Below are 18208 nucleotides of genomic sequence, written 5' to 3'. Positions count from 1 at the left end.
TTTTTACAAACCGGTCCGTTTGTGATTATCGATTGTTCTCGACAAAACGAAATCGGTCCAAGAGCGCAACGGTTGATTTAGATTTGGAATTTTGAGTGTAATGAGAATATACCTAATCAATTACCACTGCGGTACTGCCTCATCATGCCGATCGCTGATCCATTACCAGCCCTTGGACCAACGTTGTGCGCAAATCCCTCTTAAAATGTTTACACATTACGCGTGTGACGAGGGGAAGGAGATCATAATCCAGATGATGTGAGATATCTTAATGTAGTGAAGTAATACCTCTCGACCGACTCGCATCGAAGAGATCATGTTCCCAACCAAAAACAAAAAAACTTTTGTCGACCTCAAGGATTTAATACCTAAACAACGATTTACGGAAGGAAGCGGCAATCCTGAGAAAGAGGATATATCCTGTGCACTAATTTCTTCGCATGCCCTGTGCCTGGCGTGCTTATATAAGTCGAAAGGCGTCAGGCCTCGTGGCTACTCTAAAACATCCATCACAGCTTACAATGTGAGGATGGAATGAAATGTCCATACGGCATGGCTCAGCGCTGAATTACGGCGCTATCGTTGGCATAATGAGCAATAGACGATGAAGAGTCCTCTCTCGTGTATGTTAAAGGACTTGGAAAAGCGGTAATGGCTGGCCGAAATAGGGACGAATGCGAGCAGGCGGTTTCAACATTGAGACCTTGGATCCCCATTTAACCCCGAATGTACCTACATTAAATACGTTAGATCCCCTATACTCTACGTTGTAATAAACATTAAATTTACGCGTTTACAAAATGTATTTAAAATTATTCAATTGGTTGGTCGGCCGCCAAATCCGGCTTGGATCCGACGATCCATCCGTTTTTGACATAACCATATTGTTTACATACTATTTCTTTTGTTATTTCCTCCCTCACCAGTATATATATTATTTCTAAGAAAATTTGTTTTACCCCTTCTCCTAATATTTTAAATATTTCTTCTTGTTCCCCTCCAGATATAGATTTTAAGAATTCCGTTTTCCCTAATATTTAAAATTTTATCCAGAAAATACTTTTTAAATAGTTTCCTTTATTCCCCCTCCAGATATATATTTCTAAGAATCCCCTTCTCCCTAATATTTTTAAAATGATCGTGACTCGATTATTAGTACTTTTTATATACGACAGTTCTTTTTGTCCCGACTGTTCGACTGGTGGTTCACTTTTTAATATCACCTCGAGAAAAATATTCTGCAACCAAAAAGCAGGCGAGCATGATTACTACATGCCGAGACGCGGATGAAACGTGCGAGATAGAAATGGCGACCGTAGTAATTATAACTTTTTCTATTTTTTTTAATTCTATTTTATATTTTTTTCTATTTTTATATTTTTTATGAGTTATAATTTCTTTTTTTCCTAATTTAGTTTTACTAATTTCCTTTTTCCTAATTTTTAACAGCGTTTCGCTGGATTCCGTCTGCTTTCGTATACTTGAATAACAGTACGCATTGACGACCACGGAATTCGAATTCCTCGAAATCGCATCAGATTGGATCCGGCCTAGTCCGTGGAGATCGCCATAGGAGATCCTCGGTGGGAAAACAGCTAATACTATCCTCTCGAACGTGGAAAGGGAACTCTACGAGCAACGTCACCGCTATTCAAAATATTTGAACAATGACTCTCCCCAGCACGATGTGGGAAATTCAAAGTGTCGGGGTCGGGCCGCTAACCAGTACACGTTTTTTCACAAGATAAACGACACACCAAAGCTCAAAGTCCTCGAATCGAATCGACGGACTGCGCCTATGATGGGTCCGATCGACGTTACGGTCGTATGTTCAGCTCGATTCATGCATCGAAATACTGTTCTATCGATTGACTGCTGCTCATCGTCAACTGGTGATATCAAACATAATACGCAATTCTCCAATATTGCATCGCACTGTAACGATGCGAGGAGAATCCGAATGCGATACGCGCTAGCAACGCCTTCGGCATGCACCAACTTTGTCGAGTTCGAGCTGTGGGCTTTAGTTTTTTAATTGTGTATAAACTTTATATATAATCGGTATTAATACATAAGACAAATAAATACTTATCTGTAATATCATGTGTGTAACTTTTGCGCCACCCTGTTACATACTTTGTCGGAGAGCAACAACACTAGAAAATAAAGAAACAGCGTGCGCGCGAGAGAGAATCGCATTGGTGGCGGCGAGAAGAGTTCGGCGGCTCCGCGGCAGAGATAGACGGCGAATTAAGACGCGAGAGGAGAAAAAAGACGGAGCTGCACGAGTCCGTACGCGAGAGGAGAAAAGAGACATACGAGTTTTGAGAGGACGGGCAAATAAAGACGCCGAGAGAGAGAGAAAAAAGACGGCTGCACGAGAGACCGTACGCGATAGAGAGAAAAGAGGACATACGAGTTTTGAGAGAGACACACGTGAGAGTGAGATAGACATCGAATAAGAAAGACGCCAGAAATGTGCGAAGGAGAGATAGAGAAAAGAGAAGCTTTTTAAAATACTTTTTAGAATAATTATTTTCTTTCATATTTACTTATAATTTAAAAGGTAAAGAGGTAAAGAAGACCTTTTAAATCTAAAATAATACAACTCATTTTGATAAAATAATTTCTCTTTTAATTTATAAATATGTAAATTTACCCTTTGTGTGTGTGTGTGTGTGTAACTTAACAAGACAAATATAAAAATAAAAAGAATAACATAGATCAAATAGACAATAATAAATATAAAATATATAAAAATAAGGCTATAAATGAAAACTAAAAACTAAAATACTTTACATTATGGCCAATTGGGGGTGGCCGACTCGGGATTGCGACGGTGAATTGCGACGGTGATGCGCGTTTTACGGCGGCTGGTGACGGCGGCGCGCGGGCGGCGTGTAGGCTGAGGCCGGAACACGTACAGGGTCTGGTAGCGTGAAGAGCTGCACCAACCCAACAATCGAGCAGGTCCGCTTCGTCGTCGCCTCTAACAATGCTGTCCCAATCCAACATCTCTGGAACCATTATGGAACGTATGTTCTCTGTTAAACATAAAAAAATTAATTAATTTAAAAATGATAACAAGTATTACTTTAAATTTATACAAATAGTATAAATTTTCATTCTTGCCGCCCCCATTTTCATACACAGGTACAGGATCCGGCTCGAACAGCCACACCGATACCCCCATCATATAAATCCGCCGTCATCGTCTCTTAATCTGGGTCCCGCATCCCATCACACATATCTGGAATCATTATTGAAATGTAAACATAACATTATTCATTTAAAAATATAATAAATCTTATAAATTTTATTCTTCCCGTCCCATTCGTCATCCCCCTATCCCTTCTTCAAGTCCATCATCCTGAATAATTTTCTCCCATTCTGCATCCTTACTATTCAATAAACCGGTCCTTGATCCCAACAATCAACAAATAATACAGAGGGCAAACTACAAAAAAAAGTAGTAATATTATATATTTTTTCCTCCACTATATTATATTTTTGCACTTAAAAACCTACAATTTTCGTTGCAATGTCCCATACTTCCCGTTGATGACTGTTCAAACTTATGATTGCAGAGACGCCCTCGCTCCACAGGCCTGTACCCCACTTAAAATCTTCACAAAGAACTATATCTATATTCAAAACATTCTATTCCAATGTCGAATGTTTACATCTCACGTTCGAGAGAGCCGGCGGGGTCGCAATCCCTGCAAGAGACAGTGGAGAGGCCGCGCTCTTCCATGCATATGCGAGAGAGAAAACGAGCCGCAAGCGGCGTCAGCGCGAAAATGAGACTGTGAGAGAAGAATGCCCAAGAGTGGAGTCTAGACAGCGCGTGAAGAGAGAAAGAGACATAAACGAGTTTTTGAGAGAGACGGCGAATAAGATGCGAGAGAGAAGACTGTGAAGGAGAAAGACGCGAAGGAGAAATAGCTTTTAAAAGATACTTTTTAATAACTTCTTTATATTTTCCTAATATTTTCAAAGGGAACAAAGATGTAAGGAAGGACATTTTAATCTAAAATAAAAATTACCCTTATTTGATAATAAATTTTTTTAATCTATAAAATATGTGTCACCTTTCAATTTGTGTGTTGTGTGGTGTGTTCGTGATGTTTAATTATTTATACAGTTATAAATTTATAAAATTCTAAAAGAATACAATAGTAAAAATATGAATTAAAAATTAATCTAAATAAACAAATAAATATATATAAAATGATATAAAAAATATATATATAAACAAGGCCGGTCGGAGGCTAAAGCGGTCACTGCGGCTTGGGATTCACTGCCTGGATTCAGCGCGATAGTAGAGCCGGCGGCTCGAGGTAGCGGCGGAGAGAGAGAGCAGCGGGCCTGCTGTCGCTCAGAGGAGGTGTTCGCGTTAACCATCGCTGTCAGACTGTGCCCGGCATCTGCCCATAGAAATTAATAAATTATTATACTATGTTATGATTTTTTGGTATGTTTAATCTATATATACTTCACAAAGCCTTGGACATTGGTGGCACAAGTTGGCCAGAAGAGTACGACACTCTTTCCAAACATCGATGCAATAAAGATGCGGTACCGAATCCTGTTACCGCATCGTCCACTGCCTGTGCGTTAGTGTATGTTCCGCGAATCTTTTCCCTGTTTCTCATGAAACACGGGAATCAGATTTCAACGACCCTCCTGGTAGACGTATGCTGTTTCTAATACCCTAAGACACGCATACCCGATGTTTTCTTCGTCAGAGGATGCAACTCTGCTCGTTAACCTCTACCGTACGCGAGTGGCACGAACTCCCGAACAGCGTTTCCGCTTTCTGTACCCATCGTCATTGGCAAATCTTCTTTCTTCCTCCTCTTCGTCCTCGCTTCCTTCTTTGCTCAACAATGGGTATGACATCACCTTCCATTTCTTCTATATCATCTAGATGATATTCCCCCCTTGTCGTACCAGGGTCGTACTCTCGGCGTCGCTGTCCGTGCGGTCGGCTGTCGGAGATCTTGATTGACCTCCACTCGTCCATCGAAAGAAACGTCGATTGCAATGTCTTTTTTCCATTTTTTTTTCACCCGCGTTTACACCCTTATGATCAGTCACTGAATTTTTTTCCGCACTTCGTAAATAAGTATAGCCACTAGACTTTTTCACGGACTGGTCCAGACTGGTGCTGTCAAACTCCTGGACTGGAATGATTTTTGTAGAGCGCATAGGTCCTCAATATCATATCTCGTTCAGGACCCTTTTGTTCTTCACATGCGATCGAACTATCTCAGAACGAGATGCTCGGTCATAAAAGAGCAGCCGCTCTGCAGCATTTGATTATTGTTTTGTTTTACACATCGTGAAAATGTCCTTGACACATTTACTACAATCCTCCTCTTTCACCGTGATAAAACTTATCTCTAAACACTGCTTATACTCTTCGTCGCATATATTTTTTTTTATTGTACACCTTTTGATCACAGAAAAGATAAATGGGCTGCCGAACAAAAATCTGGCGATGACGACGATGGCGCGGTTGGTTACGGTTTCTTCTCATATTCCTAGAACTCCGCTATTTTCTTGGTCCGAATCATATCAGATGATTGTGTTTTGCATGATATGTGGTGAAGGCATATCCTGTCGGCAAATACAGTTTGTCCACAGTAAAAATGTCTGGCGCAATTTTTGTAGCGACCGCATAACATCATGCGACTCGCTTGTGTCGTTCTAGACGATCGGGTGCATTTGTAACCCACCAGTCCCTCTAAAATGTCTTCGTGAATTGTCTCGGAAATCGGCAACATCTCTTCTTGTAATTCGGGTTTTTGCACGACCCATGTTCGCGATTCTCGTTACGACTTTTCACACCGAAGTCCACCGCTTCACGTTAAAATGAAACGGGTCATCTTTTTTTTCATCATAATAGCATTCATCGAGATGTCCTATACCATCTCTCACATTCTCAAAACCCTCGAATGATCTTTTCTACCGCGTTCCATTTTGTAAAAAATTCACTTGTACTGCACAGAAAGTAACCTACTTTAAATTGCACACTAACCTTTTTTTTCTCATACAGCTGTTTTTCCTTGAGGAAATCATGCGCTCGCCATTGGTACTATGGCCGGCGCGGCATCGGTCCTCATTATATATCCCGAATCAAACCCTTTGTTCGTCAACCGTACGAACGAGAAAAATTTTAGATACGTTACAATTTTTCCGGGGTCCGCTTGTTTGTTTTTATAATTCTGCAGCCGCTGGTTTTATCGGCGCTGGTTTCTTCCTAAGATAAACAGAAGAACGCCCGCTTATTGGGGAGTACCATGCCAACCGGCGAGTGTGATATACAATCCCATGCAACCAACATGTCGCAGGCCGCAAGCGTGACACGTTTCGCCCTGAAACTTTACCCACTGATATTCTTAGAAATATACTATAGATCATGTATCAACCCCCTTGATTGTTGGCGTATGCCAAAGCGGTGGCCCTCTTAACATTGATTATCTTATTATCTTTCAGAGACTCTGGATGTCGGCGCTCGGATCCAAGCGGCAGCCCTTCTTAGATTTAATTAGAATTTCTTAGAAATATACTGCGAACGTAATGGGGAAGAAACGCAACCCCCTTGATTGTCGGCAGCGGCAGTCCTTTTTGTAATAGATATTGCTGTAATGTTTATCTTATCTTTTTAATAAATATCGCTGGATGTTTATCTTTGTCGGGCATCGGCAGTGTTTGGTGTCTTTTGTAATAGATATTGCTGGAATGTTTATCTTATCTTTTAATAGAATTTCCGCTGGAATGTTTTATTTTTTGTTTTATAACATATAAGGTCAATGAGCTCCTTATCACATGTAACCTGAGCTGATAAGATAACTTACTTCTGAAGACCCCCGCCCGCGTGGACGTCATACCCCTCGGCCCCCGAATCCCCCCCCCCCCGCCCCGCACCCCCCTCAGAGGACCTGGTCTAGAACCGCCTAGTATTCCTACTTACAACTACATACGCCAACACGCGCCGTATACAAGAGAAGAAAGAGTTCTTTCGGAACAACTTTTTTATTATGCAGCTGCTGCATTACGGTCGCTTACGAAAGGCAGGTTGCAATTTTCCTGCAGAGAGAACAATTAAAAGATGGCACGAACAATATAACACGATGCCAGGATTTTGTGATTTTATATTTCATAAATTGCAAAAGAAAATCTCAGAGATACCTGGAGAAGAAAGAATTTGTGCTTTAAAATGGGATGAAATGTATATTAAATCGTATGAAGAATATTCGCTCAAGCTGGATCAAATAGAAGGACTCGTCGATTTAGGACCTTAGGAAGAAAAAATGAAAAAGCAAAATGTGTATTCGTTTTTTGCTTAGATAGTATAAATGCGCGACATCCATGGCATGGAGGGTGTAATTCTTGTTCCTCGATTAAATTTTTTAAAATTACTTTCTTACTTTTTTATTTGTTTGCTTTCTACATTTTGCCGAATTTTCAAAGCGAAACTTTAAGCATTTTATAATCAACCGTTAGCATATTTTCTTCCAGGAAAATGTATGAAAACGGAAGAAATAGTAATTTTAGTAAAAGAATGCTTGGATAGGCTGATTGAAACAGGGGCCGATGTGCGACTCGTAACATGTGATCAAGGCACACCTAATCAGAGCGCTTATAATCAGCTCGGCGTGGATTCGGATAAGCCATTTTTCATACATAATGACAAAAAATACTACGCGTCATATGATTTTCCACATTTAGTAAAAAGATTGGCAAGCTTACTAAGAAAGCATAAATCTTTGTATTGTGATGGAAAAGTAATTGCATCATATACTGATTTTGAATTAACATGGTCTATTGATGATGCTGCAAAAGGAGGCTCAAATTTATTATTACATATTACACGAGCACATATTTATCCAAATACTTTTGAAGCCATGAATGTAAAAAGAGCTTTCCAATTATTTAGTAATAAGTTTGCAGCCGCAATAAGAACAGCTAGCTACGGAAAACAATTGCAAGCAAATACATGGGAAGCAACGGCAGACTTTACAGAACGTATGAATAAAATAATTGACGCCTGTAATTCTTATAGCCTTAATGTTAAATTTGGTGGTAAACGACTATTATTCTATAAAAACCCTGATATTGAAGATTTATTAACAGATTTTGTTAAATGGTGTTCAAGATGGTCCACATCATCAGAAAAAGTATTAAAGATTCCTTGTTTAAAAGGCTTTAGTTTAACAGTACAAGCTATTCTCAAAACATATAAAGATTTGGAAAGACAATATGAAGCATTCGAACTTGCTACTGGATTATGCAATCAAGATTCCGTCGAACATTTATTCTCTAAATTAAGACAGCGCGGAGGATTTAACCCTAATCCTACAGCAAGAATGGTTCGTCTCTCTTTTAGACATATACTCTGTACAAGATACATTCAAACAAGTGAAAAAGGTAATGTTCAATGCCCGGAAACGGAAGCTCTTATTAATCCACCGAATCAATTTGTAAAGACAATGGAAAATTACTTGAGTGAAAATCATACTGTTATACAACATGATATTGAACCTGATGAGGAATTGCTTATGGAAGATACCAGAATTCTCGAAGAATACGATAATATCGAAGATCTTGAAAATATAAATTCGCTTAACTTTTATAATCAAAATGTTATTGCATTTTTCGCTGAATACGTAGCACGACGAAGTATTGCAAAAACAAATTGCGATAATTGCCGCAATATTATGATGAAAACGCCAATAGATCATGCGACGGAAAATGAAAAGTATATAGAATTTAGAGAATATCCAAACATAGACGAAAACGCTCCTGCTGTGACAAAATTAATACGACCAACAGCTCTATTTACCAAAGTGGTTGAAACACAATTAAGAGCATTTAATCAAAATTGGCAAAATTATTGGGCTTCCACACAAATTTTGAATAAAATAACGAATGAATGCGTAGATTTAACAAATAAATTGCATTCTGGATGGTTCAATAAAAACGATGTGTGCTACAATCATCGACTTGAAGCGCTGAAATATATGATTACCGTAAAATTGTATTCTCGTACGAGATACAATAATCGTGCTAATACAAAAAGCAGCGCATCTTGCAGAAAAGTTAAAAACTTCTCAAATAAGTAAGATTTAGATGCAATAATAGGAAAAAACTAAACGAATATACTGTCTTGGACATCATTTTATATAATAAAGAAAAAAATGAAAACAATAAAGAAGGAAAAATAAGTAACAATGAACAAAAATATCAAATGGACAAATAAAAAGATTCAAAACAGTGCAAATTACAAGAGGATACAAGGTAAAATAAAAACAATAGCAGGTATGTTCAAACAGAAAAAGGTATGTATGTAAAAGCCAAATAATGCAGAACGTATATTTAAAAAAATACAAAAACAAAATCTTGTTTAGTAACAAAAAATTTAAATATGTGAATGAAGCATTTTCTCTATAAATTGTTATTATTATTTGTATCTCTTAAATCGTCATTGCAGGAAGAAATACTTAATGCAGCAAAATATGATTTGTCTGAATATATTTTATAACCGAGCATATAACACATATATTGTTCAGATATAAACTCTGTTCACAAATTATATTACTTTGCAGTAGATATTACTTTCAAAAATAATGAGAAAAAGAAGCATGAATTTTTCAATTTCCTAGAAGATCGCAATCACAGTTGATATATAATTGTATAAATCATTGACTAGCAAATCCTCTCACGGAATAAACGACAGATATCTTAATAAATACAATATCTTAAATGCGATTATGCTAAGAAATTGTAAAATCATGCATTTTCTGATTATAAATGATGCAAAATGAGAAATAAATTAATAATGCACTTTAAAGAGAAATAATTTAACATAAACATATACTAAATCATTGGTACATGGTATTTATTTTATTATATTAAATATTATTTTATTATATTATGTTAAATTATAAGATAAAGCAAACAAATACCATGAAATTGCATTGAAAATAATTTTCACAAACCATCTATAAACAATAAGACGTCTTATTATACATTTATGTATATAAAAATGAACGACAAAACAAACATTGATTGTCAGTTATTAATGTTAAAATAGGAAATGTACATTTCCCCGTGATAAGATTTGCTAGTCGTAGATTTATGCAATTATTTCAACTGTGATTGCGATCTTTACGTCATAAAATAAAAGCCAATGATAAAAAAAACATACGCATATAATATACATATAAACACATATATGTCTGTGTATATACATTTTTATTATCAAAGATTTAAATTTCTTCAAATATACGTTCTACATTGAAAATGTTTTGCCGAGAAAATAAATTATATATATATATATATAGCTTCTATATACTAATAAATTAAAAAAAAATTTTTAATATATATTATAATTTTATATAATTAATATAGCTTTTCTCAATATATAAATTTGTTTATAAGTTTATAATATTATTTAAAATAAGAAATAGATTAAGAAGATATGCAAGGAAGAGTTTTTAATGGGTATATCTAGCTGTTAAATGGAGGAGTCCCACACTACCCCACTAGATCGGCTCGTGAGGTGTGCGTAAAGCATTTTCTCTTCCTACCAAAAAAAAAAAAAAAAAGTTACATATGTATATTTCTACATATGTTATATTACATATATTTTATATTGTACACATATATTTGTCAATTTAGTTTTAAATTTACAAAACTAATTTATTGACAATTGTCAATTTATTGCAATTAAAATTCATATATTGTACATATTTTGCAAATGTAGAAGCGACGAGGCTCTAAAGTATAATAAAAGCTCAGATATAAATTAAATATTTATCAGACTTGATACCAATCGATTTTGATGAAACTCTGTGTCGATAAATTATTGTTTCTATTATTATGGAGTAAAGAGATAAAATGCACATGTCAAGCGTACGCGAGAAAATCGAAATTAAAAATTCTGTGTACCGTATAAATACGTATGGAGCGTTACATTAAAGAGCGTGTGGCGTAGCGGCAACGGGCTAGGCACGGAGTCTCGTTCGAGCTGTCGATCGAGTGTCACGTGTAGCGAGGAGCGACTCTCTAAGCTAATTTAACAGAGCGATTAATATTAAGTAATCAGTTATAAGATTATTAACGGTGATTACAAGTGAACAACAATGACTACAAGTGAACAAAAAAACAATAATATTATTGAGAAATCAAGAAAAAACATCGCAGATGTCCCTAAAGGGAGTAAAACTCAAGATTTTAATTTTAAATTGTCATCCAATGTAGCAGTAACCGAGAATCCAGCGCAAAAAAATGAAGGCAGATCGCCTCTTATACAATCAAAATTTATTGACATGTTCAACACTGAAAATATAAAAAGTAATAAAAGGAAAGCAACTGGCAGTCAAAAACCAGGAACATCTAATACAAAAATGGCAAGACATAGTAAAGAGTATACAATAGACACGAAAAATCGCTTTAATTTATTATCGGATTCTGAAGAAAGCAGACATGGAGTGGGACGACACCAACGACGAACAGAATTATCATACAAATAACAGCCCAAGTAAATCAAGAGTCACAAAAAAACTGACCGGAAAACAAAAACCTCCGCCAATTATCATTCACGGAGAGGTAAAATCACATAAAGACTTTATTGCCAAAGTCAAAAACATAATCAATAACAAATTTTTCATAAAATATCAAACAAATCGTACAGCTCTACACACTGAAACACAAGAAGATCATAAAAAGTTAACTGCGATACTGGAATCAGATGGAACACAGTATCATACGTTCACATCGAAGGATAAGAAAACAAAGGCGTTCGTTATAAGAGGACTTCCTAAAAATATAAACACACTGGACATCAAAAATGAACTCAAAGAACTTGACATTCAAGTAAATAACTGCAACGAAATGAGAGGAACGCATAATCCACTATATATGGTTACAATTCATGGTGCTATTAACATAAAAATATTATCACATAAAGTAAAATATTTAAATCAGAAATAAATATTTTTATCGGCTCTCAATATAAAAGAATATAATATGCTGTTTTCTAAGTCGGGCAATAGAGCCAAAGAAACGAAAAAATTAATTACTCGGAACTGTATCTCAATTTGAGATCCCAAAGTTCCATATATAATTAATTTCGAAACTTACATATGGAGAAATAAGCGCGAAAAATATAGGTACGATTAGAAAATAAATAAAAAAAAAAATAATAAAAAAATTAGAAATAAAAAATAAAAAATAAAAAACAATTAGAAATAAATAAAAAATAAAAAACAAAATTAAAGTAAAAAACAAAACAAAAATTAAAAATAATAAAAGAACAAAAAAATTATAAGTATAAAAAATAAGCTTGTAAAAGTTGGAAATAATCACACATAAATAAAGTCTGTTGTTTATTATATAATTTTTCTTATTTAAATTTATTGTTATCATACATATTTAGCGCTATATAATTTACAAAAATTTCAGATTTTTGAATTCAAAAAATTTTTTTAATTATAATTATTATTATTAATTCTACAATTTACAAGAGCAGTCGGGAGACGCCGCGCTAAGTGTGTGTTCCGCAGCGTCAGTATACATATGCGTGTGTGCGTATGTGAGTGCATGTCAGTATGTGTATGAATGCGGGTATTCATATGTTCGTATGCGCGTGTTTGCGCGCATGAGTGCGTACATATGTGCGTACGTGCGCGCGTGACTTCGTGCGCGTACATGTGTATGAGTGTGTGAGTACGTCCGTTGAGTATCGATATTTGTGTTTGTGTCTATTTATTACATAAAACGTGCGCGTGCGTATATGTCTCAAATTTAGCGCGGCGTCTCCCGACTGCTCTTGTAAATTGTAGAATTAATAATAATAATTATAATTAAAAAAATTTTTTGAATTCAAAAATCTGAAATTTTTGTAAATTATATAGCGCTAAATATGTATGATAACAATAAATTTAAATAAGAAAAATTATATAATAAACAACAGACTTTATTTATGTGTGATTATTTCCAACTTTTACAAGCTTATTTTTTATACTTATAATTTTTTTGTTCTTTTATTATTTTTAATTTTTGTTTTGTTTTTTACTTTAATTTTGTTTTTTATTTTTTATTTATTTCTAATTGTTTTTTATTTTTTATTTTCTAATTTTTTTATTATTTTTTTTTTTTATTTATTTTCTAATTTAAACATTAAAACTTTGTTGGCAGCAGTCGGGAGTTTTTTTTTTGTAAAAAATTTTATTATTATTTTCTAATTTTTTTATTTTCTAATTTATTTTTTATTTTCTAATTTTTTTTTTCTAATTTATTTTTATTATTTATTTTCTAATTGTTTTTTATTTTTTATTTTTTTTTTAATTGTTTTTTATTTTTTATTTTTTTATTTTTTTATTTTTTATTTTTTTTTTTATTTATTTTCTAATTTATTGCTGTTCTTATGCTGTTTCTTCATTCTTTTGTCTCTCTGCTTCTTCATCCTACACATGTAAAAGTTTTTATTATGTAATATATATATTACAATGTATATAATATAATAATAATAATAATAAAGACACACATACACTCACCATGTGACTGCAATGTTCTATATTCTTTCCAAATATTTTTTTGCTACAATTTTTTTAATTAATATAATATAATATAAATAGAGAGATAAATAAAAAAAATAGCTAGATAGATAGATTGATAGATAGAGAGAGACAGATGACAAAGACAGATGACAACAATATCTTATATCAAATACGTAAACTTGTACGCAGTTATAATTATGGCTTTGACAAATATATTAACTTTCTTATGGCTATATAAGTTTATACATTATGTAATCACAAGTAAGTTTATATATTTGTATAGCCTTAATTATTATTACATATGTGAATAATCTTTTGTAGTAGATAATTGGCTATGTAAGTTAATATATTTGTCTGCATTGCCATAATTATTGGTGCGCTAATATCTTTGTATAACTATAAATATATTTGTATACATATTTTTAATTAATTATATAATTATTATATAATATACAAATAAGAGAAAAAATAACTATATACATTTATACAATTATATATGTGGATATTTATAGCAATGTGGCTACGTAGCAAATTTAATAGCAAATAAGTGGCTACGCAGACAAATATAAATTCATATAGCCATGTTATGACTACAACAGATTAATTATATTATTAATTATATTATATATTTTTATTAATTATTAATAACAAGACTTACTCGTTTTCTATTATTAATAATGTTTTCTTCTTCAGATATCTCCAAGCGAGTATCTTCTTCCTACATATAAATAAAGAAACAATAAATAAATAATAATAACAATATCCTAAATGAAGAAAAAAACAATAAATATAAAAAAAGAAACTTACTCCTTTATTTATATCTTCTTGAGATATATCCATAATAATACACTTCACTTAATATTGTTATTGACAATAACACGCAACAGGTGACAGCTAACCTATCCTATCAGTCCCGTCATTATTACTTCGAGATGTATATACCAATGTCACCAACATTCCCTATCCGGATACTACAACGAATCTCATTGGTGAATCATTTTTCCTCTTAGGTTCACACAGCAGCCAATGAGAGACCGTATTGACGAAATAATACTCATTTTTCACTTTTTATTAATAGAATAAATAACGATAATAATACGCTTTAAACCTTCCTTGATAAATAAGAAACTTATGTTCCAAAGTTGATATAAAACTATGCAGTAGTTATCGAGAATTAAGGTCACGACCGATCCGGGCTCGATGAAACGCATACTTCCTCTCTTTTCGCCAACCTACGGTTGGCAGCAGTCGGGAGAAAAAGTCGCTGAAGCGGGAATCGAACCCGCGTCTTTCACTTTCCGGGCGACTGCTCTTACCAGTCTGAATAGCTTAGTTGGTAAGAGCAGTCGCCAGGAAAAGGTGGAAAGACGCGGGTTCGATTCCCGCATTCAGCGACTTTTCGGACCTATATTTTTCGCCGCGCTTATTCTCCATATGTAAGTTTCGAATTAATTTATATATGGAACTTTTGGGATCTCAACTTGAGATACAGTTCCGAGTAATTAATTTTTCGTTTCTCTTTGGCTCTATTGCCCGACTTAGAAAACAGCATATTTATATTCTAAAATATTTAAATCACACGAAATAACGTGGGAAAGATATCTCAATAAAAAACGTATTACGCATTGTCACAGATGCCAAGAGTGGGGACATGCAACATCAAATTGTTATGTCACACCCAAATGCCTTAAATGTGCAGAAAATCATTTAACAAAGGGAATGTAAAAAACCAATAAACATTCCAGCAAAATGTGCAAATTGTGGCAAGGATCACCCAGCAAACGCCACCATCTGTGAAACATACAAAGAAAAATTAAACTGGATCACTAAGGCGACAAGGACAGACAAACAACAAATAAAAGAAAATATATCAGTAGACATCACGGACGAGAGCATGTTTCCCAGATTGAGAGGTGACGCACCACTCAAGATGACAGAAGCAAATAATCCATGGACACAAGCAGGTAGGACAAGGAATAAACAAACAACAACGACGTATAAACCAGACAACAGGAGTGAACAAATACATACAGACTTTATAACATTAACGAGCGAATTTGAAAATTTAAATAATCTTATAAATGTGAGAGAAATGTTTAATGACGTTAGAAATTTAAATAATAAACTTTCAAAGTGTAAATTGTACGTAGAAAAATTTGAAGTATTTTATAATTTTACTGTAGAATTAGAACAAAAACATGGATAAAATTAAAATCTGTAGTTGGAACGCAAATGGCATACGTGATAAGATTGCGGGTCTAATAGAATTTTTAGAAAGACTTAATATAGGAATTATGCTAATTAATGAAACTAAACTAAATAAAGATGATAGACTAAAAATTAGGGGATATACTTGTATCAGGAAAGAGAGACAAAATAGAGCAGGAGTAGCTGTATTAATTAGAAAAGATATACCGTTTCAAGAAATCAAAATGAAATCAGAGATTGCAATAGAAAATATATGTATTAAACTAGAAAATAATATTCACATAATAGCAGCATATAATAGACCATTAAATAAAATTTCAATCAGGGATTTAAATGTAATGTTTAGCGTGGCTGAAAGAATTCTGTTGGTTGGTGATCTGAATGCTAGAAATATAAAATGGAGATGTCACAGAAATAATAGAAACGGAATTACACTAAATAATTATATACAGCAAAATAACGTAACAAATATGTATACTAATGAACCTACACACATACCAAACAATGGTGGTACTCCCACCACAATAGACATAGTTATAAATAAGCAAGTTAATAACCATACCGACATAAATGTACTTCATGAACTAGATTTGGATCACAATCCAATATATTTCACTCTTTTAAAACAAAACTTGACAGATATGAGACATAAAATATTTGATTTTAAAAACACTGACTGGTCCAAATTTAGATCTATTCTAGACAAACATATAAATATTAATAATAAAATAAAAGATCATACAGAGTTAGATATCGAGGTAAACAAATTAACAGAAGTAATACAAAAAGCGCAACAACTAACGACAAAAATAATTACAAGAACAAATCACATAACAAACTTACCTGATACTATTCTAGATCAAATAAGATATAAAAACAAAATTAGGAAAATATGGCAAAAAACAAGATTGAACAAAAATAGAACCTTACTAAATAAAATATCACGTAAAATCAGGGAGGAAATAGTAAAATACAGAAATGACATTTGGAACAATAAATTACAAAAATTAAGTGCAAAAAATAATTCTATCTGAAAAATGACTAAATCATTAAAGAAATCTTATGAATCCATAGCTACCTTAACCAATAACAATATAACAGCATTAACAGATATTCAAAAAGCTAACATGTTAGCAGAACATTACGAACAGATACATACACACGTAACAAACAATGACAATGAACAAGATAAAATAGTAGAAAAAATTAATTCTTACCTAATTAAGAACACAGATGACAATCAATGGTTTAAATGTTTAACTTCTCCAAAAGAAATATGGGAACAAATTAAATATTTGAATGCACATAAAGCTCCTGGTCCAGACAAAATACAAAATATAATCCTAAAAAATTTGTCGAGAAAAGCAATTGTACAATTAACATATATAATAAATTCAATCTTTAAATTGGCATATTTTCCTCAAAAATGGAAAACTGCATATATAATACCAATCCATAAATCAGGTACAAATAAAACATTACCAATTAGCTACAGACCGATAAGCCTCTTAGACACGTTAAGCAAAGTAGTGGAAAAAATAATTATTAATAAGTGTTCGCGAACGCGCTGCGTAAGAAAGGGTCGCGCGGCACAAAGGATGAGTCACCGTTTTATCAAAAGAATTTAATTCTCTAACACACTTAATAACAAATACACTTTAACAAACTTCATACAAATGTTAATTATTTTACATTGAAATCGTAATCAAAAATCAAAGTGCGGAATAAGCGGCGGTCGTCAACGAAATTTTAGCGGTTTATCAAGTATGCGGTTTGCGTTATGCGGTTCACGGCGGAAAAGCGATAAGGCTGCTGAGCCGGGTGTGAGCTCTTCTTTTATAATTTTTAGGATGGAGCCCACCTTCGCGTGAAGCGCCAATAGTTTTGCGGATTTCAAACGTTGCGCGAGGTGACCTGAGCACATTACGCGTAATTGGCCGCTGTCAAAATTAACAAGACGACGGCTGGCAGAAAGCATGCGCGAGCGGGCGATCGCGATAATTATTGGTGAAAACGAGGCGCCCGTGATAAGCCGCGCATGCTCGCTGAAAATAATTATTCGGCGGAACGGTTGTGGTACCGTTAATTGTTGATGTTTTGAGAAGTTTTTTCCGAAACAGATTGATTTATAAAGTGATAAATATAAGGCCAACTTATCGAGCTGAATATTCGAGATGTTCAGTCAACTACCATTTATTACATGTATAAATTATAAAACTACAGTCATTACATTAAAACTGACGCAAATTACAATCATTCTATAAACGTTTCGACCGCACGCGGTCTTCTTCAGTATAATTATTGAAATATAAATTCTTACAATTCACATATATCGAAATTTAATTATAGTTATTCAGAATCAAGAGTTTTTGAGTAATTAACGCGTGTTTCAATCCGTCCTGTCCAACAATGTTCGCCTCGATATGATC

At 33.9% G+C, this 18208-nt stretch overlaps 1 protein-coding gene and 1 long non-coding RNA gene across 2 annotated transcripts; one reads left to right on the top strand and one right to left on the bottom strand.

Moving 5' to 3' along the window:
- Positions 1-8375: 8375 nt before the first annotated feature.
- LOC146720178 (uncharacterized) lies at positions 8376-9131 on the top strand. The gene has a single exon (XM_085488980.1). The coding sequence runs from the start codon at positions 8376-8378 to the stop codon at positions 9129-9131; it is 756 nt and encodes a 251-aa protein (XP_085345106.1).
- Positions 9132-14229: 5098 nt separating this feature from the next.
- Positions 14230-14681, bottom strand: LOC146720177 (uncharacterized). Its single transcript, XR_014926180.1, has 2 exons — positions 14379-14681; positions 14230-14289 (listed from the first exon to the last, which is right to left on the bottom strand). It is a non-coding gene; the product is annotated as an uncharacterized LOC146720177 (long non-coding RNA).
- Positions 14682-18208: the final 3527 nt, after the last annotated feature.

Source organism: Nylanderia fulva, unplaced genomic scaffold (genome assembly GCF_048542155.1).
Source record: "Nylanderia fulva isolate GAGA-0341 unplaced genomic scaffold, ASM4854215v1 Scaffold753, whole genome shotgun sequence".
Classification (NCBI taxonomy): Eukaryota; Metazoa; Arthropoda; class Insecta; order Hymenoptera; family Formicidae; genus Nylanderia; species Nylanderia fulva.
The sequence above is the reverse complement of the archived record's forward strand: the minus strand, read 5'-3'. Positions and strand labels throughout refer to the sequence as shown.

Coding starts and splice junctions, on each gene's coding strand:
- LOC146720178 (XM_085488980.1), top strand. CDS start 8,376: ATGGTTCGTCTCTCTTTTAGACATATACTCTGTACAAGATACATTCAA.